Source organism: Staurois parvus, unplaced genomic scaffold (assembly GCF_062004578.1).
Source record: "Staurois parvus isolate SC_StPar_1 unplaced genomic scaffold, SC_StPar_1.0 ptg000151l, whole genome shotgun sequence".
NCBI lineage: Eukaryota > Metazoa > Chordata > Amphibia > Anura > Ranidae > Staurois > Staurois parvus.
In genome coordinates, this window is record NW_028317947.1 from 17,063,718 (window position 1) to 17,078,937 (window position 15,220).

The 15,220-nt window shown below is 38.9% G+C and overlaps 1 protein-coding gene across 1 annotated transcript in view; it reads right to left on the reverse strand.

The window, feature by feature from the left end:
- COL1A1 (collagen type I alpha 1 chain) overlaps nt 1–10,947 on the reverse strand; it is a 27,976-nt gene extending 17,029 nt beyond the window's left edge. Inside the window, exons 1-20 of the mRNA XM_089674533.1 lie at nt 10,741–10,947; nt 8,440–8,628; nt 8,273–8,301; nt 8,142–8,177; nt 7,646–7,738; nt 7,478–7,546; nt 7,076–7,120; nt 6,927–6,980; nt 4,537–4,590; nt 3,599–3,652; nt 2,878–2,931; nt 2,729–2,782; nt 2,595–2,639; nt 1,710–1,763; nt 1,570–1,614; nt 1,278–1,331; nt 903–1,001; nt 772–816; nt 445–543; nt 52–105 (exon numbers count right to left, since the gene is read on the reverse strand). Coding sequence (XP_089530659.1) covers nt 52–105; nt 445–543; nt 772–816; nt 903–1,001; nt 1,278–1,331; nt 1,570–1,614; nt 1,710–1,763; nt 2,595–2,639; nt 2,729–2,782; nt 2,878–2,931; nt 3,599–3,652; nt 4,537–4,590; nt 6,927–6,980; nt 7,076–7,120; nt 7,478–7,546; nt 7,646–7,738; nt 8,142–8,177; nt 8,273–8,301; nt 8,440–8,628; nt 10,741–10,822 — 1,308 coding nt within the window. The 5' untranslated portion in view covers nt 10,823–10,947. The remainder of the gene's footprint in view (nt 1–51; nt 106–444; nt 544–771; nt 817–902; nt 1,002–1,277; nt 1,332–1,569; nt 1,615–1,709; nt 1,764–2,594; nt 2,640–2,728; nt 2,783–2,877; nt 2,932–3,598; nt 3,653–4,536; nt 4,591–6,926; nt 6,981–7,075; nt 7,121–7,477; nt 7,547–7,645; nt 7,739–8,141; nt 8,178–8,272; nt 8,302–8,439; nt 8,629–10,740) is intronic.
- Between the last annotated feature and the right edge of the window lie 4,273 nt (nt 10,948–15,220).

The following is a 15,220-nucleotide window of genomic DNA, read 5'->3' on the forward strand; positions in this document are numbered from 1 at the left end:
CTCCAAATGGCTGAAGTTTAGTCAACATGGGAGGATGTGGTAGATACTTACAGCTTCTCCCTTGGCACCAGGCTCACCCTTGTTTCCTTGAGCACCAGATTCACCCTAGAGAAGAGTAAACATAAAATATGTTTTTTGTGATGAGCTGTAAAAAAAACTATCAAACACCAGTAACACAATATTTCCTATACTAACACTTGAATACCTCATTGATTATATACAGGTAAAATCAGGTCTAGAGGAACTAAGTATAATAACTAACCTGCTATTAATCAAGATCAATCATTGGTCATATAATAATCTGTAAACATGTGAAACATATTTGGGCTCCCAATGGCAAGAGTTCATGGGTGCCATAATTGTTTGTATTACTGCTGAACCTATTATCCATTACTATAAAATGTTCAAAAAGTCAATTCATGGATGTTTATGTGGAATACTTACATTGTTACCTTTAGGACCAGGAGAACCAACAGCGCCCTGAGGTCCAGGAGCACCACGGGCACCAGGGAAACCAGGAGCACCAGCAATACCAGGAGCACCCTACATGAGATAAGAACAGATTGGGTGTTAGCCTGATGAGGATGATTTTTGCTTGAGAAAATTACAAGTAGGTCAGGACCATGAAAATATATAGTAGGATAAAGGAAGACGAAACAGGAATAAGATAACAGAAATAACAGAATTTAGGATTTAACCAAAGGATAGGACAGGAAGTGCAGGTAGTGCCTGCTGGGTGATATGAATTGTTATATCATTTTATATACTTACAGTGGCACCCTTGCCACCAGGTTGACCATCAGTACCAGGGTTTCCCTGAAATGCAAGAGAAGATATCAGTCAGTGAAGGTTCCCACATGATGCATCAGGAACATCTAGAGAAAGATGCCAAATCTACTTACAGAAGGACCAGAAGCGCCAGCTTGACCAGCAGCACCAGGTTCACCACGACCACCTTGGGGACCATCAGGACCACGGGATCCTTGGGGACCAGCATCACCCTGTTTGCCAAAAACATGGGTTATAGAAGGTCATGTAAAGAGTCACGAATCATAATATCTAATGTATGAGGTTAGTCTTGTGCTACCACAAAGTTCCTAAAGTGGTTTAGAAAAGAATATTGGAGTGAGTGGAAAAAGCTGCCCTATGTTGGATGACTTGGAATCCTCAAGTAAGACAAAAGTGACAGACATTAAACTGTGGGTATTCCACCTGCCATTGTGTTTATGTATGTCCAGAAGATTGGATGCCAAACACAACATAATATAAAATATTACCTTAGGGCCAACACCGCCAGGGAAGCCAGGTGGTCCAGATGGGCCAGTGGGACCCTAAAATCAAAAGAGGAACAATTTTAAATCAGGTATTGTGAGAAGCATTGCTTTTCACCCAACTATTGCAAGAACTAATACAAGTAACAATAATGCCAGCATTGAATCTCATCTGTTATTACAGAGGAACAGGTGGTAACACCTTGCTCCTTTAATTAGAATTTTAAAAACAATTGACCCTAAAATTCTGATATTGCCCATCAAGCAGTCCAAATAATAAGCCAATGATGCTACTTACAGGGGGACCAGCACCACCAGGAGTGCCATCATTACCACGAGCACCCTAAGAGGGAAAAGAAGAACAGTCTAATTAGTACCTTGATCATATACACCCCATAGGCCTCTAATTGCTGAAGGAAAGGTGGATAATATACTTACAGCAGGACCAGATGGGCCAGGACGACCTCTCTCACCAGGCAGACCACGAGGGCCCTAAAGAAGAAGAACAGATATTATTACTAAAAGCCAAGAACACAATACAACATCTTCAAACTTTTATTTCTATACAGCAAAGAAAATGAGCTGTAAAGGCAGCTATGGTATTACAGTGCTATGCTTACTTCCAAAGAAATGATGGATACTGAATCAACCATAGATTTAGGATTTTATATGGTTCAAAATTACAGGCCTTTTGTAGCCACTGCTATGCCTTTCAATCAATTCATTGGAAATACATTTTTCATCACAAATACAGATAGTGTGGGTTATAATTTTCATCAATATACTATTTGGAAAAATAGTTTTCAAAGTATATCAGGATTGGTCAAAGACAGCTGTACAGTGTACATACAGTGTAATGCCAGCATGTCTTTAGGCCTAGGTGCTGCTGAGAAGTATAACTGATCTAATGATCTTTGTAGGACCCAGAACGGTCTTATACCACTAGTACAGTAAATCTATACTCATGCCAAGTTTACAAGACTAAACAGGAGTTAGGCCTTAAGGTCTTAAGATTGATCAACATTTTTTAACAATGTCATTTCAAAATGAATTCTACTATTTATGTTTTGTAGGTACTAGATATTACTTGTGCTTCTCTTATCCCTTTGGTGATGGTACCTATAAAGAAGTCTATACCATAAAGTATACTACATTCCTGCCTGACCTTTAAGAGGAACATGATCAAATACATTACACAGCTCTATTCTTTAAAAGACTATTTTCCATTTATCTGTTACTGCTACCTTATCTATCTTATCAGTACAGGGTTCATATAACAGATATTAGCTAAATGGATTGCATCAAAGTAAAACTGTTACTCACCACTTGTCCAGGAGCACCATTCTCACCGGGGCTACCAGGCTCACCCTGAAGGAGGTGAAAAGAAACAGAGATCAGCACCTCCAATATATCGTCAGTGAGCCATAGTCCGTGTTTCACCTGTAGGTCAAACCTACCTTAGGACCAGCAGGACCGGAGTCACCCTTAGCTCCATCAAGACCATTGAAACCCTAAGTAGAGAGTAGAGGGTAAACATAAAATAAGATTTTGCCAATGCTACTGCATGACAACATTTCTGAACATGGAGGCAAGATGGAGGACTCACTCTGTGTCCCTTCATTCCTGGAAGACCAGCAGTTCCTGGGAGACCACGAGCACCCTATAAATGAAAAAGAATCAGGCCATCAGATTTGGAAGAACATTTAATCCTGAAAGGATGGATCATTGTTGAATTGACCACAATTACGTAAGACCAACAGTATCTATCTAAGTTCTAAGTTAATATATTCAATCACAAGCAAGTTTTAAAATTTGTACTATAACTATTAAAATTATTGGTATTAATAATAGTTTAAGCATTATATAATGAAGTGAATGTAATGGCATTTAGGGCCCATCAGTTATGGACACATATGCCAACATATATGATTTTTCTCCCCAGTCACTTGGATTAAAATAACACTACTCTCTACTAGAATATTACAGGATACATCAGCTTTAGCACATTTAAAACCATGTTCCATTTGAGTTTTACATCCTTTATTTTCTAAAACTGCAACATAGCTTACAACCATGCATGACCTATAAGTGTGTTTCAGCCACAAGCTCAGGCCTGAAATATATTATATATATTTTTTTCTTTAATGTGATATCACACCCCCAACTTCTCTGCACCCCAGGAACAATCCTTCTCTAATCATACCATAACCCTACCAGATCTAAAGACCAACACTGAAGAAAGCCTAAAAGTGCTATCTTGTGATTCATCAAAAACCCACCAGAAATGACAATAGTGTGCTTTCCAAAATGATGCGAAAGCCTCTTACCTGTGGGCCTGGGGGACCACGCTCACCGGGACGTCCGGGTTTGCCAGCTTCACCCTTTTGGAAAAGGAAAATGAAAGTCATTAAGAATGTAGCTAGTTAAGTTCATAACCTAGTTAAGTGGTTAATCATTTTTTGAAATGTGTGTCCAATAAGCAGGTCTGGTACTTAAAAATACTGTACATAGTCTGACAGTGAGAATTACTGAGTTGTTGAGGCCTGGAACAGCAACTCAACTATCTAGGCCAGAGGAAGGTGACCTATAATGCTACATGTACACTAGAACGTTTATTCTACTGGCAGCAGAAAACCCGCTATAGGTTCAAAAAATGCATGTAAACGTGGTATACCCGCGTTTAGCACTTGAATGTTTATTAGTTTTATTGGCCAGAGTACTTGCCGTTGAAATGACCAAAACGGCCAAGCACTAGTGGTTAGCACTTAGGTGTGTTTACATGTGTTTGCCATTTTTTGGCTAAAAGGTCTTCTCCTCAACGCGATTCTTCTGCGTTCAGAAGAGGATCTTTAACTGGCCCTAGACTCTGCTGCTGCTAAAGCTTTTATTGAGTTGAGTTCAGAGGCTTTAGCAAAAAAACATCAAAAGCTCCTAAACTCACATTTAGGAGCAGCAATGTGCATGAGGCCTAACTCTCTACTTTTTGAAATTCCCAGCATGGAGTGCTTCAGGTTATCAAAACTGAGAAGACAACATAGCACTTTACTGGTGTACCAGAGACATGTATCAATGGAATTCTGCTACATAATTCTATTTATACTAAGAGAATTATACAGTGTCTAATACACAATTGAGTAGATCAAATTTAGAGTGAACACGGATTGTCCAAGTGTGCCAATGTGCAAAGGATTAATATAAATCGCCTTCCTAAATAATTATTTGTCTTTTGCTAAAGTGTACATGTACCTATGGGCAAGGTACTTACATCTTCACCATTCTTTCCTGGAGGTCCTGGGGGTCCACGAGGTCCCATAGCACCCTAAAAACAACACAAAGGGATTCATTAGAAAAACTGTAGAAGCAAACCATTCACATTATAACCAGCTCAAATTGTTTTGTTAAGGAACTAAGCATTTAAACATATATTCTCTTAGGAAAACATTTTTTAATGTGATTCTACATAACTAAAGACAATACTATAGAGGGATTAGCTGATAGAGATCTTGTAACAATGGAAGTGGACAATTTAGTTATCCAAGAAGATCAAATGATATTAATCTACAGTACATCTCATGGTACTGTATAATTTCATTTTACAAGATGCCGTTTGGGGGGAGAATCCTTAAGACTATACTAGCCCACTCTGACCATGGAAAAATGATTTTTGCCGCATTTTGCGTTTTCCTGCGACCAGTGGTCAAAGCGTTACTATCCTGACAGCAATTCTTCCCATTCAGGAGAGGGAGGTTTAACCTCACCTAAACACAGCAGCTCCTAAACTCTGCTAAAAGCCTATAGAATTAATTTATTAAAGGCAAATAGTCTGTGCGCTGCAAGTGCACTTCAGGTGTGGTTGCTCTAGACCTGAGGGGAAGCTCTGAAATGAAAGGATGCTCTACTGATTTCAATCAGCCAATCATGTGAAGCTTTACCTCATTTACTAAGTTCTGGAGCAACTGCACTATCAGTGCACAGTATATTTCCCTTTAGTAAATCAAGCCCTATGTGTAAATGGACACACATAGGGGGTTTTTTAATAAAAACTGGAGAATGCAAAATCTAGTGCAGCTCTGCATTGCAACCAATCAGCTTCCATGTTTTATTATCAATACTTAATTGAACAATCTGAAGTTAGAAGCTGATTGGCTACAATGCACAGCTGCACCAGAATCTGAGTGCACTCATTTCAGTAAATCTCCCGCATAGGCTTTCATGGAGTTGAGCTTTGGCAAACAAAAAATGCCCAAAGCTCCTAAACTCAAGTTTAGGAGCTGCCAGTGTACTTGAAGTCTAAGGATTACCCAATGGTTGGAGTATTTTAGAAAAAAATCTGCTGGCAAGCATTCCATATATGTAAAAACAAATGTATATATTTATTATTATATAAATTTGTCAAATAATGTAGAATGCACTTTATACTCTTTGTAAACGTAGCCCCCAACTTTCTGTGTTGCAAGTGAAGGCTTGCAGCGACAAGGCCTACTTCATCGTCAGTAAAAGAGCAACTGAACTCAAACTAGTCAACGACTAGTCAAATCGGTGCACCCTACCATATTATGACTTTCTGACCAGCTTTTAATAGTCACTAATTTATACAAAAAGATCAACTAAATGTAATTAGCTGAACCCTATTGGCTAGCTTACTCTATCTCCTAGATTGTAAGCTCGAAAGAGCAGGGCCCTCGAACCCCTCATGTATTGTTTTGTTACTGTATTGTCCCATGTACTGTCCCCCACTATAATGTACAGCACTGAGCAAACCTTTTGGTGCTATATAAATACTGTATAATAATTATTATTATTATTTCCCATAATGCCCTGGTGTTGAAGACATGTGTTGCAGATTGAGCAACTCCACTGCCCACTAAGTAATTATTAGGCCAAAGTACGTAATGGCTGTGATCATACATGAGTTTATTCAATTCCTATATAAGTGTTTGATTGGACTTTAATATTTACTTTAATTATGAAAAGGCCTGTCTGTGAATTTCTGAAAACAATGAGATCATTTACAGGGGCAAGGGTAGAATTATGGTTGTGTTACAAGACTTTTACTTAATCTGTCATATATGAAGTATAAGGATGTTCTAGAAATTCAAAATACAGTATAAAATTTGAAATACAAGTTTGTAATTTAGTTTGCCTAGGAAAACAATGCAATTGGCTTTGCTTTTTTTTCAGGGGTTGATTTTGGCCTCTTGGAATCCTCACCCCACCAATGTGATTATGTATAAATTTATGTCATAGAGGTGGCTTGACTATTGTTGGTAAAGAGCTGTGAGGCCTGGTGATTTAAATGTCAGAACATAATTAAGAAGGTTTCACTCCTAGAATAATTCTGGAAAAGTTCTAAAGAGCTGTGGTGATAGGCCTTCAAAAACAGAGGAAAACTTTATTTCTCAAAAAGGTTGAAATGCATTATAAGATGAAGCCTATTCAATTCCACAGTAAAGGGGCTTTCAGGCCTATCACAATGTTGAGCTTCACCAATAATAGGATAGCATAGCTAACCTTGAGCAAGAAGTCTTAGGCCTAGCCTTTCCTTTTTTTCTGTCTCTCAACAGCATGGCCAATGCGAAGGCTATGCAGGTGGACAAGGTGTACACACAAAAAGTCAAGTACAGTGCCCAGGTAGAAAGGATCAAAAACACTCACAGCAGAACCAGGTTCACCAGGTTCACCAGGGGGTCCTTGGAAGCCTTGAGGTCCCTTAAGAAGGGAAAAAAGACACATGCCAGGTTATTCTTTCATGTATGGTGTAATATGAATGGTGCCATTTTAAAACAAAAATGAAAGGTACTTACAGGTGAGCCAGAAGGGCCAGGAGGACCACGGGGACCCATTGGACCCTAATAAAAGATATAGGTAAACATCAGTCAGATTTTGGTTATCTTGCACTTTCCCAAAACAAGCCATGTTTCACATTACTCAAATGCTACTCTGGTTTGAATTGCTAGGGGGAAACCACATTCCTAAACTCAACTCAAAGGCCTCTACAGCCTAAGAGTTTGAAGGTAATCTCAGTAACCGTTGCAGATACTGAACCAAAGTTCACTGCTTGTTAATATAATCATGACCATATATTTACTAGTGTTTAGAGCCTACTAAGATGCACTGTCAATAGACTGACCATTAAAAGTAAACTGTTTTAGCAATGGTTTAAGTTGTCATTTCAGTAGTGTATAACCAAAAGAAGATTCTCTTACCATGGGGCCGGGCATGGAGACACCAGCGGATTTCTCATCATAACCGTAAGACATTTGAGGAGCAAAGTTCTACAAGGTAAAAAAGAAGGCACACCGGTTAGAAATGAACATAGATGACCTGCAATGGGTGGCATAAACATTTATAAACTGGACAGATGGACTACTTACTCCGCCAAGGCCAGGTGGTCCAGGTGGGCCTGGGGGTCCAGGGGGACCATTTTGTCCAGGAATGCCATCTCTGCCAGGTGGGCCAGCTGGTCCCTGTTGGATTAAATCAAATGTTCTTTAATAAATGGAAATACATTATATTATCAGTGGGCAGAGCTATGAATATATATGTAAAAATTATTGTTAGCTCTAAACTCCAAATATTTAAAAAATATCTAAACCTGGAGAAAGCAAGTCTCTGAGGGGTGCACTTGCTTTGTAAATCTACTAAGATCACAATTAAAAAATATTCATTCTTGTACACCCTGCAGTCTTATTAAAAACTTTTACTGAAAAAAAGTTTAGATATTCTAAAGATGACCTTTAATTTTTAAGGGGTGGTCTAATGTAAGCCACCTTACACCTGACCATGTGCTTATACCGTGGATACAAAGATGACCACATAGGCAACCTACGCAAGGTTAAAGTATATGTAGGCCCGATCACTGATACCTACCCTGTCGCCTCTTGGACCAGTTTCTCCCCTGGGTCCCTGGAAGGAGATAAAAGAGAGATGGAATTAAATACAAGCAAAGGAAATATGTGAATATCTGTCTATCGATCTATCCAAATTTAAGAATGACTCACCTCAACAACAGAGCCTGTCTGGTACTGACCTATGAACAAATGGAAAAGGGTATTGCTTAATAAAATACCCTGTTAAAGCAACCAACCAATACTAAATCACATCACTAATAAGGCCACGCCCCTCTTATGCATGATTAAAAAACACTGGTAGGCTTTTTAGTACTTACCTTCACCGCACACAGGGCAGCACTCTCCCATTGGGATCTCAGGGTTGGGGCAGTCACCAATGTCTTCACAGATCACCTCATCGCAAAGGATAGTTCCCTCATCACAAACACAGATCTGGCAGGGTTCGGGTTTCCATACATCTTTGTCGTTATACGTTCTACCATCAACGGTGCACCCTGAAGATCCGACTGTGGGAGAAAAGGGTCATCATCATTTAATGACTAGGTTCCTATACCCCTGCATCCTACAAACATGTCCAGGACAAGCAACTGCCTTGACCTATAGGGAATGCACAAGGTTGACCTTCTTTTTAATACCAGATTATTGGGAAACACGTTTGATTTAATCGGACCCCTTTGAGGCCAAGGGCAAAAGGGTTAACACCATTGAAGATACAGCTGGTTTTTTTCATGTTTCTGAGCAACATCTGGTTTAACAGTAAGAAAAGAGGAGGAGGGGGGGGGGTTGAAAAAAAAAAAAAAAGATCATCTGGTTCCCATCAACCAGGCTCACTGACAAGAGTGGAAGCTGCCAAAGTTCTGTGAGTGGGAGGAGGAAGGAGAAACGAAATATTTTGGAAGCAACTAAGGTTTTCCAGGCTAGGGTCTTTTCCAAGCCCAAGTGCATCATTATTGCTTGCTGATCCGAGAGGGACAAAAGAGGGAGGAATAATGTAGCCCTGGAGAGGGAGGAGAGAGAACATGAGAAGGTGAAAAGGGTTTGGGGTGGGAGTAGAGGCTTGTGCCGTAATCTAGCAAAAGGAGGAGGAGGAAGAACTTGTGGCTTGTGCAGCTGGAGATGTGCAGGACGAGACACGCTCAGGTACCAAAGGAATGTTAAAAAAGACAGAAAGGATTGTTTCCAAAGCATATAAATGACAGAGATGGATAGAGTGCCCCAAGCAACAATAAAGAACCTGACCCTAAAAAGAAAAAACTCAACAGCTTAAAACATTCCAGCCATAGCTGTGCTAAAGTATTCCAAATAATAAAGATTTTGCATTCTAAAGACATTTATTTATTTATTTCAGGTACTTATATAGCACCGTCAATTTACGCAGCGCTTTACATATATATATATTGTACATTCACATCATGTAGGCTATATCAGCATAGCACATTGTTGCACCGGCTACGAAAAAAGGGGTTCACCACACCCAAAACAAATATGCAACCCCATATTCTCCCACAAGATGAAAATTATTTCTTGCTGACAATATAATAAAAAAAATTGCAACTGAGATTGCAATAAATAATATTGTATGTTGTATATACTGCCAACAATTTTTTATATTGTTGGCAGTATACATCCTAGAAATATAGCAAAAGTCTTAAAAAAAAGGTTAGAATTTTGGTTGCAAATCTAAAAATGTAAAAGTGAACTCAATTGTAGAATTAAAAAAAAGAAAAAAAGATGTCAGTTCAAACCAACAAGCAAGTGCTATTGTCCGGTTGTGCCCCCACAACAATGGCCGTAAAGTATCATCTGCAGCCACCAGGTGGCAGCAGTGTGATACCAGTGTGGACCAATATGTAAAATTAGCATCCCGATTCTTGAAGTTCTGAAGTTATGTCTAGACATTTTAAAACTGGAATCTGTTAAACATCCCTCGGTGAATCACTCCTTAGCATGTTTTATGATCCAGTACACCCCCTCCCCAACCACCACCTGATGACTTTAACAGAATGTAATGAAAACCACATGCATTGCTGTATTCTGCAAACCCCCTCTTTTTTTCCTAAAGCAATGTAACCATGAGATAATATGTTTTTAATAAAAACACCCTGCGTTAAATCATACAGAGGAAAAGGCGATTACAAAGACCCCTCCCCTTTATTTTTTTTACCCCCCTGCAAACACCTCTGCTAAGCACATTGTAACCCAATTAAACCATTTCTGTTCCTATCAAGACAGCTTATCAATTTTTTTCCCCGCCCTGCATTAAATTACAGACCATGTGACTTATTTGAGACCCAAAGTAAGAATGCTTAAACCATGTTTCTCATGCAAGCAGGATGCAGCTACAACCTAAGTACAAAAAACAAAAAAAAAAAAAAACATTTTGCAACTTTTGGCTATGTGTTGTGGGACTGCAAGTGCTAGCATGGCTTTGCATGCTTGGCACTTGCAGAACTACAATGACCAGACAGTTCTATTGTCATAAAAAGACAGTTGAGAGATGCTGGGCAACAATACCCATGTAAGGTGCAGCTGGTACTCGTATGCAAATGATCTGCCCAGCTGACCAATGGCTGGTCACACCTGAAAGACAATGGAAACCAAAAAAAAAGTGTACTTACGGTCATCTTCTCCTTGACATTTTGCTACTAGGATTGTTGCTGCTATTACTAGCAGTAATCGTGTATCCACAAAGCTGAACATGTCTAGTTTCTAGACATGTAGACTCTCTGTGGTCCTGGTTCTGTTCTTCTTAGGTCCTAGTCATACAGGGGTAGGTTTTAGTGGTATAGTTCCAATGCAGACCCCAGCAGAAACTTCCTACTGTGTCTCAGCTGGACCAGACCCCCTTTTTATATCTACCCACCACTCCAGAGAGGTGGGGTCCAAAGATCCTTGCTCTCTCTATACTTTTTTTTTTTTTTTTAAGGTTGGAACAACAGCTGGTCCAGCCCTTTAACCAATACTAAAACTCATACACAGACTCATAAGAGAGAGAGAGGAGAAAAAAAAAACTTCAAACAAAGCCAGCCCCTCCCTTCAAAGAATAGGAGCCTCTGCAACCCTATGCACAGACCAAAAAAAAACTGCATACATTTCTGATTGTAATAAAACTTAACATCCATATTTAAATAATAATTCTTGTTTTGGAATACGGGACCTTTGTAAAGTAGTGCACAAAACTTTTCTAAATGTGTTAAAAGTGCCTCATTTTTTGGATGTCTTTTGACAGTTTGCAAAAAAAAAAAAAAAAAAAAAAAGGTTATTTTATTATAATAGTTATTACAGGCATTAAAATATCCATCCACAAAGTCAAACCCATTTTATAAAAAAATATTTTATTTTTTTATTTATTTTTTATTTAATTTATTTACTTTTTTTTTTTAAATTAAACTGTGTTTTTGTGTCTCTATATACATTTGCAGATGATGCTGAAACAAACTATAGATTCAAAATATTCCAAATTCCAAAAGCTTTTTGACTGTATATTGCAAACTATTAAAGACCTGCTAAAGTTTGCACATACTTTTTTAAGGTGAAGGTCTAATAATGAATAAGGTGTAATAGAAATAAATTTGAAGCAAGCATAATATAATTTTTTTGGTTTCTTAATTATTGTAACTTTATTATCGCCAATTATAGTTATAATTATAATAAATTAAAAGACATGTGATGTTTTATTGCATTGTGCAGAAAAGTCTGGTCTTTGCCTTTAACTCTTTTGGCTAAAACCCACATTTGTTTCTGTTTAAGAAAAGCCACGTTGGAAGCACTGCAGTGATATATGAAATATGTCATTTTATTTCTACAGGCAGCAATTAGACTTAGCAATATATACTTAGCAGGAGGGTTAGGAGTACACAGGCTGGTGAATGAGCTGTCTTTAAGGCAGGACAATGATATAGAATTAATGGAGGTTTTCTGGCTGTGCCTATTTTTGTAATTCCGCTTAAAAAAAAAGTGAATATCTTAAAAAAAATTATCTTAAACTTTTTTTCACTTTGCCTCTTGCAACTATAACCTTGTTAGGTATGCATTTATCATAGGCATATATATTTTAAAATGCATTAATATTTTAACGATGTGACTTCATGTTATACAAAAATTGTATATTGTGTATCTATTTATTTTTATATATTTCATTATTTTATTTTTTATGAAATATTCTGTAAAGGTAAGTCAACCGTGATCCCACTTATATGGATGCTACCAGGTTGTTGTACACACTGGCCCTTTATATGCACTAGGCGCTTCATCGGTCAGAGCTCCTTTTTTTCATGGTCCAGACTCTCACCTGCCATGGAGTCTTACTCCCAGCACCAAATGTTTTTATACTGTAATATGAATAAAAAATTGAGCCGATATAATTGGACCGCCAACTAATAGCTGTGGTGGTTGGATAGCAGGAAATAGAGGTGGATAGACCCTACATATGGATTGCCTAAGATAGCCTTTCTCAACCTCCCTACCCTTAAAAAAATTTCCAGGTCTCAGGGAACCCCTGATAAAATTAATTCATTGGGGTCATTGAGAAAATTCCCCTTACTTTGTTTGTCAGTGGTAAGAAAGCCTCCCTTATAGTAGTTGTCAAAATACCACTGTTACAGACAGCTCAAAAAGATCATTGGCATCATGTCCTTGGCTATTCCAAGTGGCATTGGCCTCAAAACTATGCAGGCACCATCAGATGGGAGGTCAGGCAGCCACAGCTCAAGGGAACACTAGCAACCTCTGGAGGAACCCTGGTTGAGAATGGCTGGTTGGCCTTGCAACTATAACCTTGTTAGATATGCATTTATCATAGGCATATGACTTTATAGTTTAATGATGTGCATTTCATGTTATATAAACATTGTTTATTTTGTATCTATTTATTTTTATATATTTTATTATTTTATTTTTTATTAAATAATCTGTAAAGGTAAGTCAACCAAAATGATACCACATATATGGATGCTGCCAGGTTGTTGTACACACGGGCCCCTTATATGCATTGGACGCTTCATCGGTCAGAACTCCTTTCTTCATGGTCTAGCATCTCACCTTCAATGGGGTCTTACTTCCTGCACCAAAATTTTTTACATTGTAAAATAAATATAAAATTGGACTGCCAACTCATGGTTGTGGTGGCTGGATAGTTGGAAATGCAGGTGGATAGACCCTACATACGTATTTCCTAAGATAGTTTTTCTCAACCTCTCTGGGTCTCAGGGAACCCCTGATAAAACTAATTCATTGGGTTCATTGAGAAAATGCCTCTTACTTTGATGGTTGGTGGTAAGAAAGTCTCCTCACAGTAGTGGTCAAAATACCACTGTTAAAGACAGCTAAAAAAAAATAATTGGCATCATGTCCCTGGCTATTCCAAGTGGCATCCAGTCAACTACACCTCAAGGAACCCTTAGCATGCTTTGGAGTTAACCCAGTGCCCAGTCCAATCCAACAGCTTTTGCCCAGAAATGTTAGTTTTAAGGGAGTAGGCCCTTAAACGATGCTTAGGTAATTAGACACTGATTTCTTAATAAAAAGGGTATTTATATATCCAAATTTCATTCAGAGCTACCAGTAGGCAAGGCCATGCATGTACTGCTGCATGTACCTGGAAGTGTTTCCTTGGTCCCCTCTTTATAAGTTATAAAGCTGTAGCAAGCGACAAGGTGATAGTCCGAAGCAAGGGGTTGATCAGATATTTGTTAACACACCCAGGAACAGGGGCGAACTGACAACTCATGGGGCCCCCAGGTAATAGGGGATCATGGGGCCCCTATGTCCTCACCCACACTCAAACCACACCCAAAAAAGCCTAAGAAAGGTACTAGGGGCATCTCATGGGGCCCCCTACTGACCCTGGGCCCTCTGGCGGTGCCCGAGTGCATGAATGGTCAGTCCGCCCCTGCCCAGGAATTGCACAGTCATCAGTATTTATATCAATGTGTTATCTCTGAGTCAGCATCTCAGTCCAGGAAGTAGATGCTGATGATGCCAGACTCTTCTGCCATCTTCATAGTGAGATTTTCATCTATCACTTCCAGATATTATTTTATTCATTGCAATCACATGGCATGTAATTCAGTAGAAGAAGAGTGACATCTTTGCTGAGATTTGTCATGTTTTCAGCAGAAAGAGAAGCCAAGAAAAGGAGGTGGAGGTTTCTCCACAGGGGTCCCTCAGTAACTTAATAAGGTGACCACCAACGTTCACCAACATTGACCCAAAAGTGAAATATCAGTTCTTAGTGGCATACCCTTTATATAACCCTGTCACAAACCCGGACAAGTAAAATTGATTATATGATAAGGAACTGTATAAGAAGGGGTGACCTACAGCAGCATTTCAAAATAATCAGAAGATCTGAAAATATAAACAATTGAATTTGTCTCCAACTTTCCACTTTTCCTTTTAAACTGGTTCATGCTAGAGAACTTGGATCGGTCCATAGTTGTGGTTGGGTGATTGTGTGGGCAAAAAAGGAAGAGGTCCCATTCCAGTAGGTGGTGCCCAATGGTGGATAGTGATAGTGGACCTTCTTGGGGGCTCGAGCTGCTAACTTTTCTGATATGGCCTGTTGGTCGCTTCAGCGAGAATTCTTCAGTAGGATAGAAGTTGCGCCCCAGCACCCCTTCTATCCTACCCAACATTTTCTTTGAACAGTACAGAGGCATGTGAGAGGGAAGAGGGTGAGGCCAAGCTTGAGTTTTGTAAAAAAAAAGTAAACGAAGAACTGTGTAAGCAAAGGTGAACTTCAACTATAGCGACATTTCAAAATATTCAGGAAATCTGAAGGTATAAGCAGTTGAATTTGTCTCCAAATTTCCACATTTTCTTTTAAAGCCCTTCACCTTAAAATACCATTATAGAGGCATGGGAGAGGAAAGAGGGTGGGACCTAGCTTGACTTCAAGATTTGCATACAATTTCAGCTGCTTATATTTCCGGTCTACCAGTCATTTTCATGTATGGTTTTCACAGGAGGTACAGCTTGAATGGTCAAGGTTTGTACCAGGTAACAATAAGCCAAGATGACTTGTGATACTGTTTGGTACGTAATTGAATATTCAAACCTAATGAAAGTTTGACCACGAACTTCACAAAGCTCCCCCCC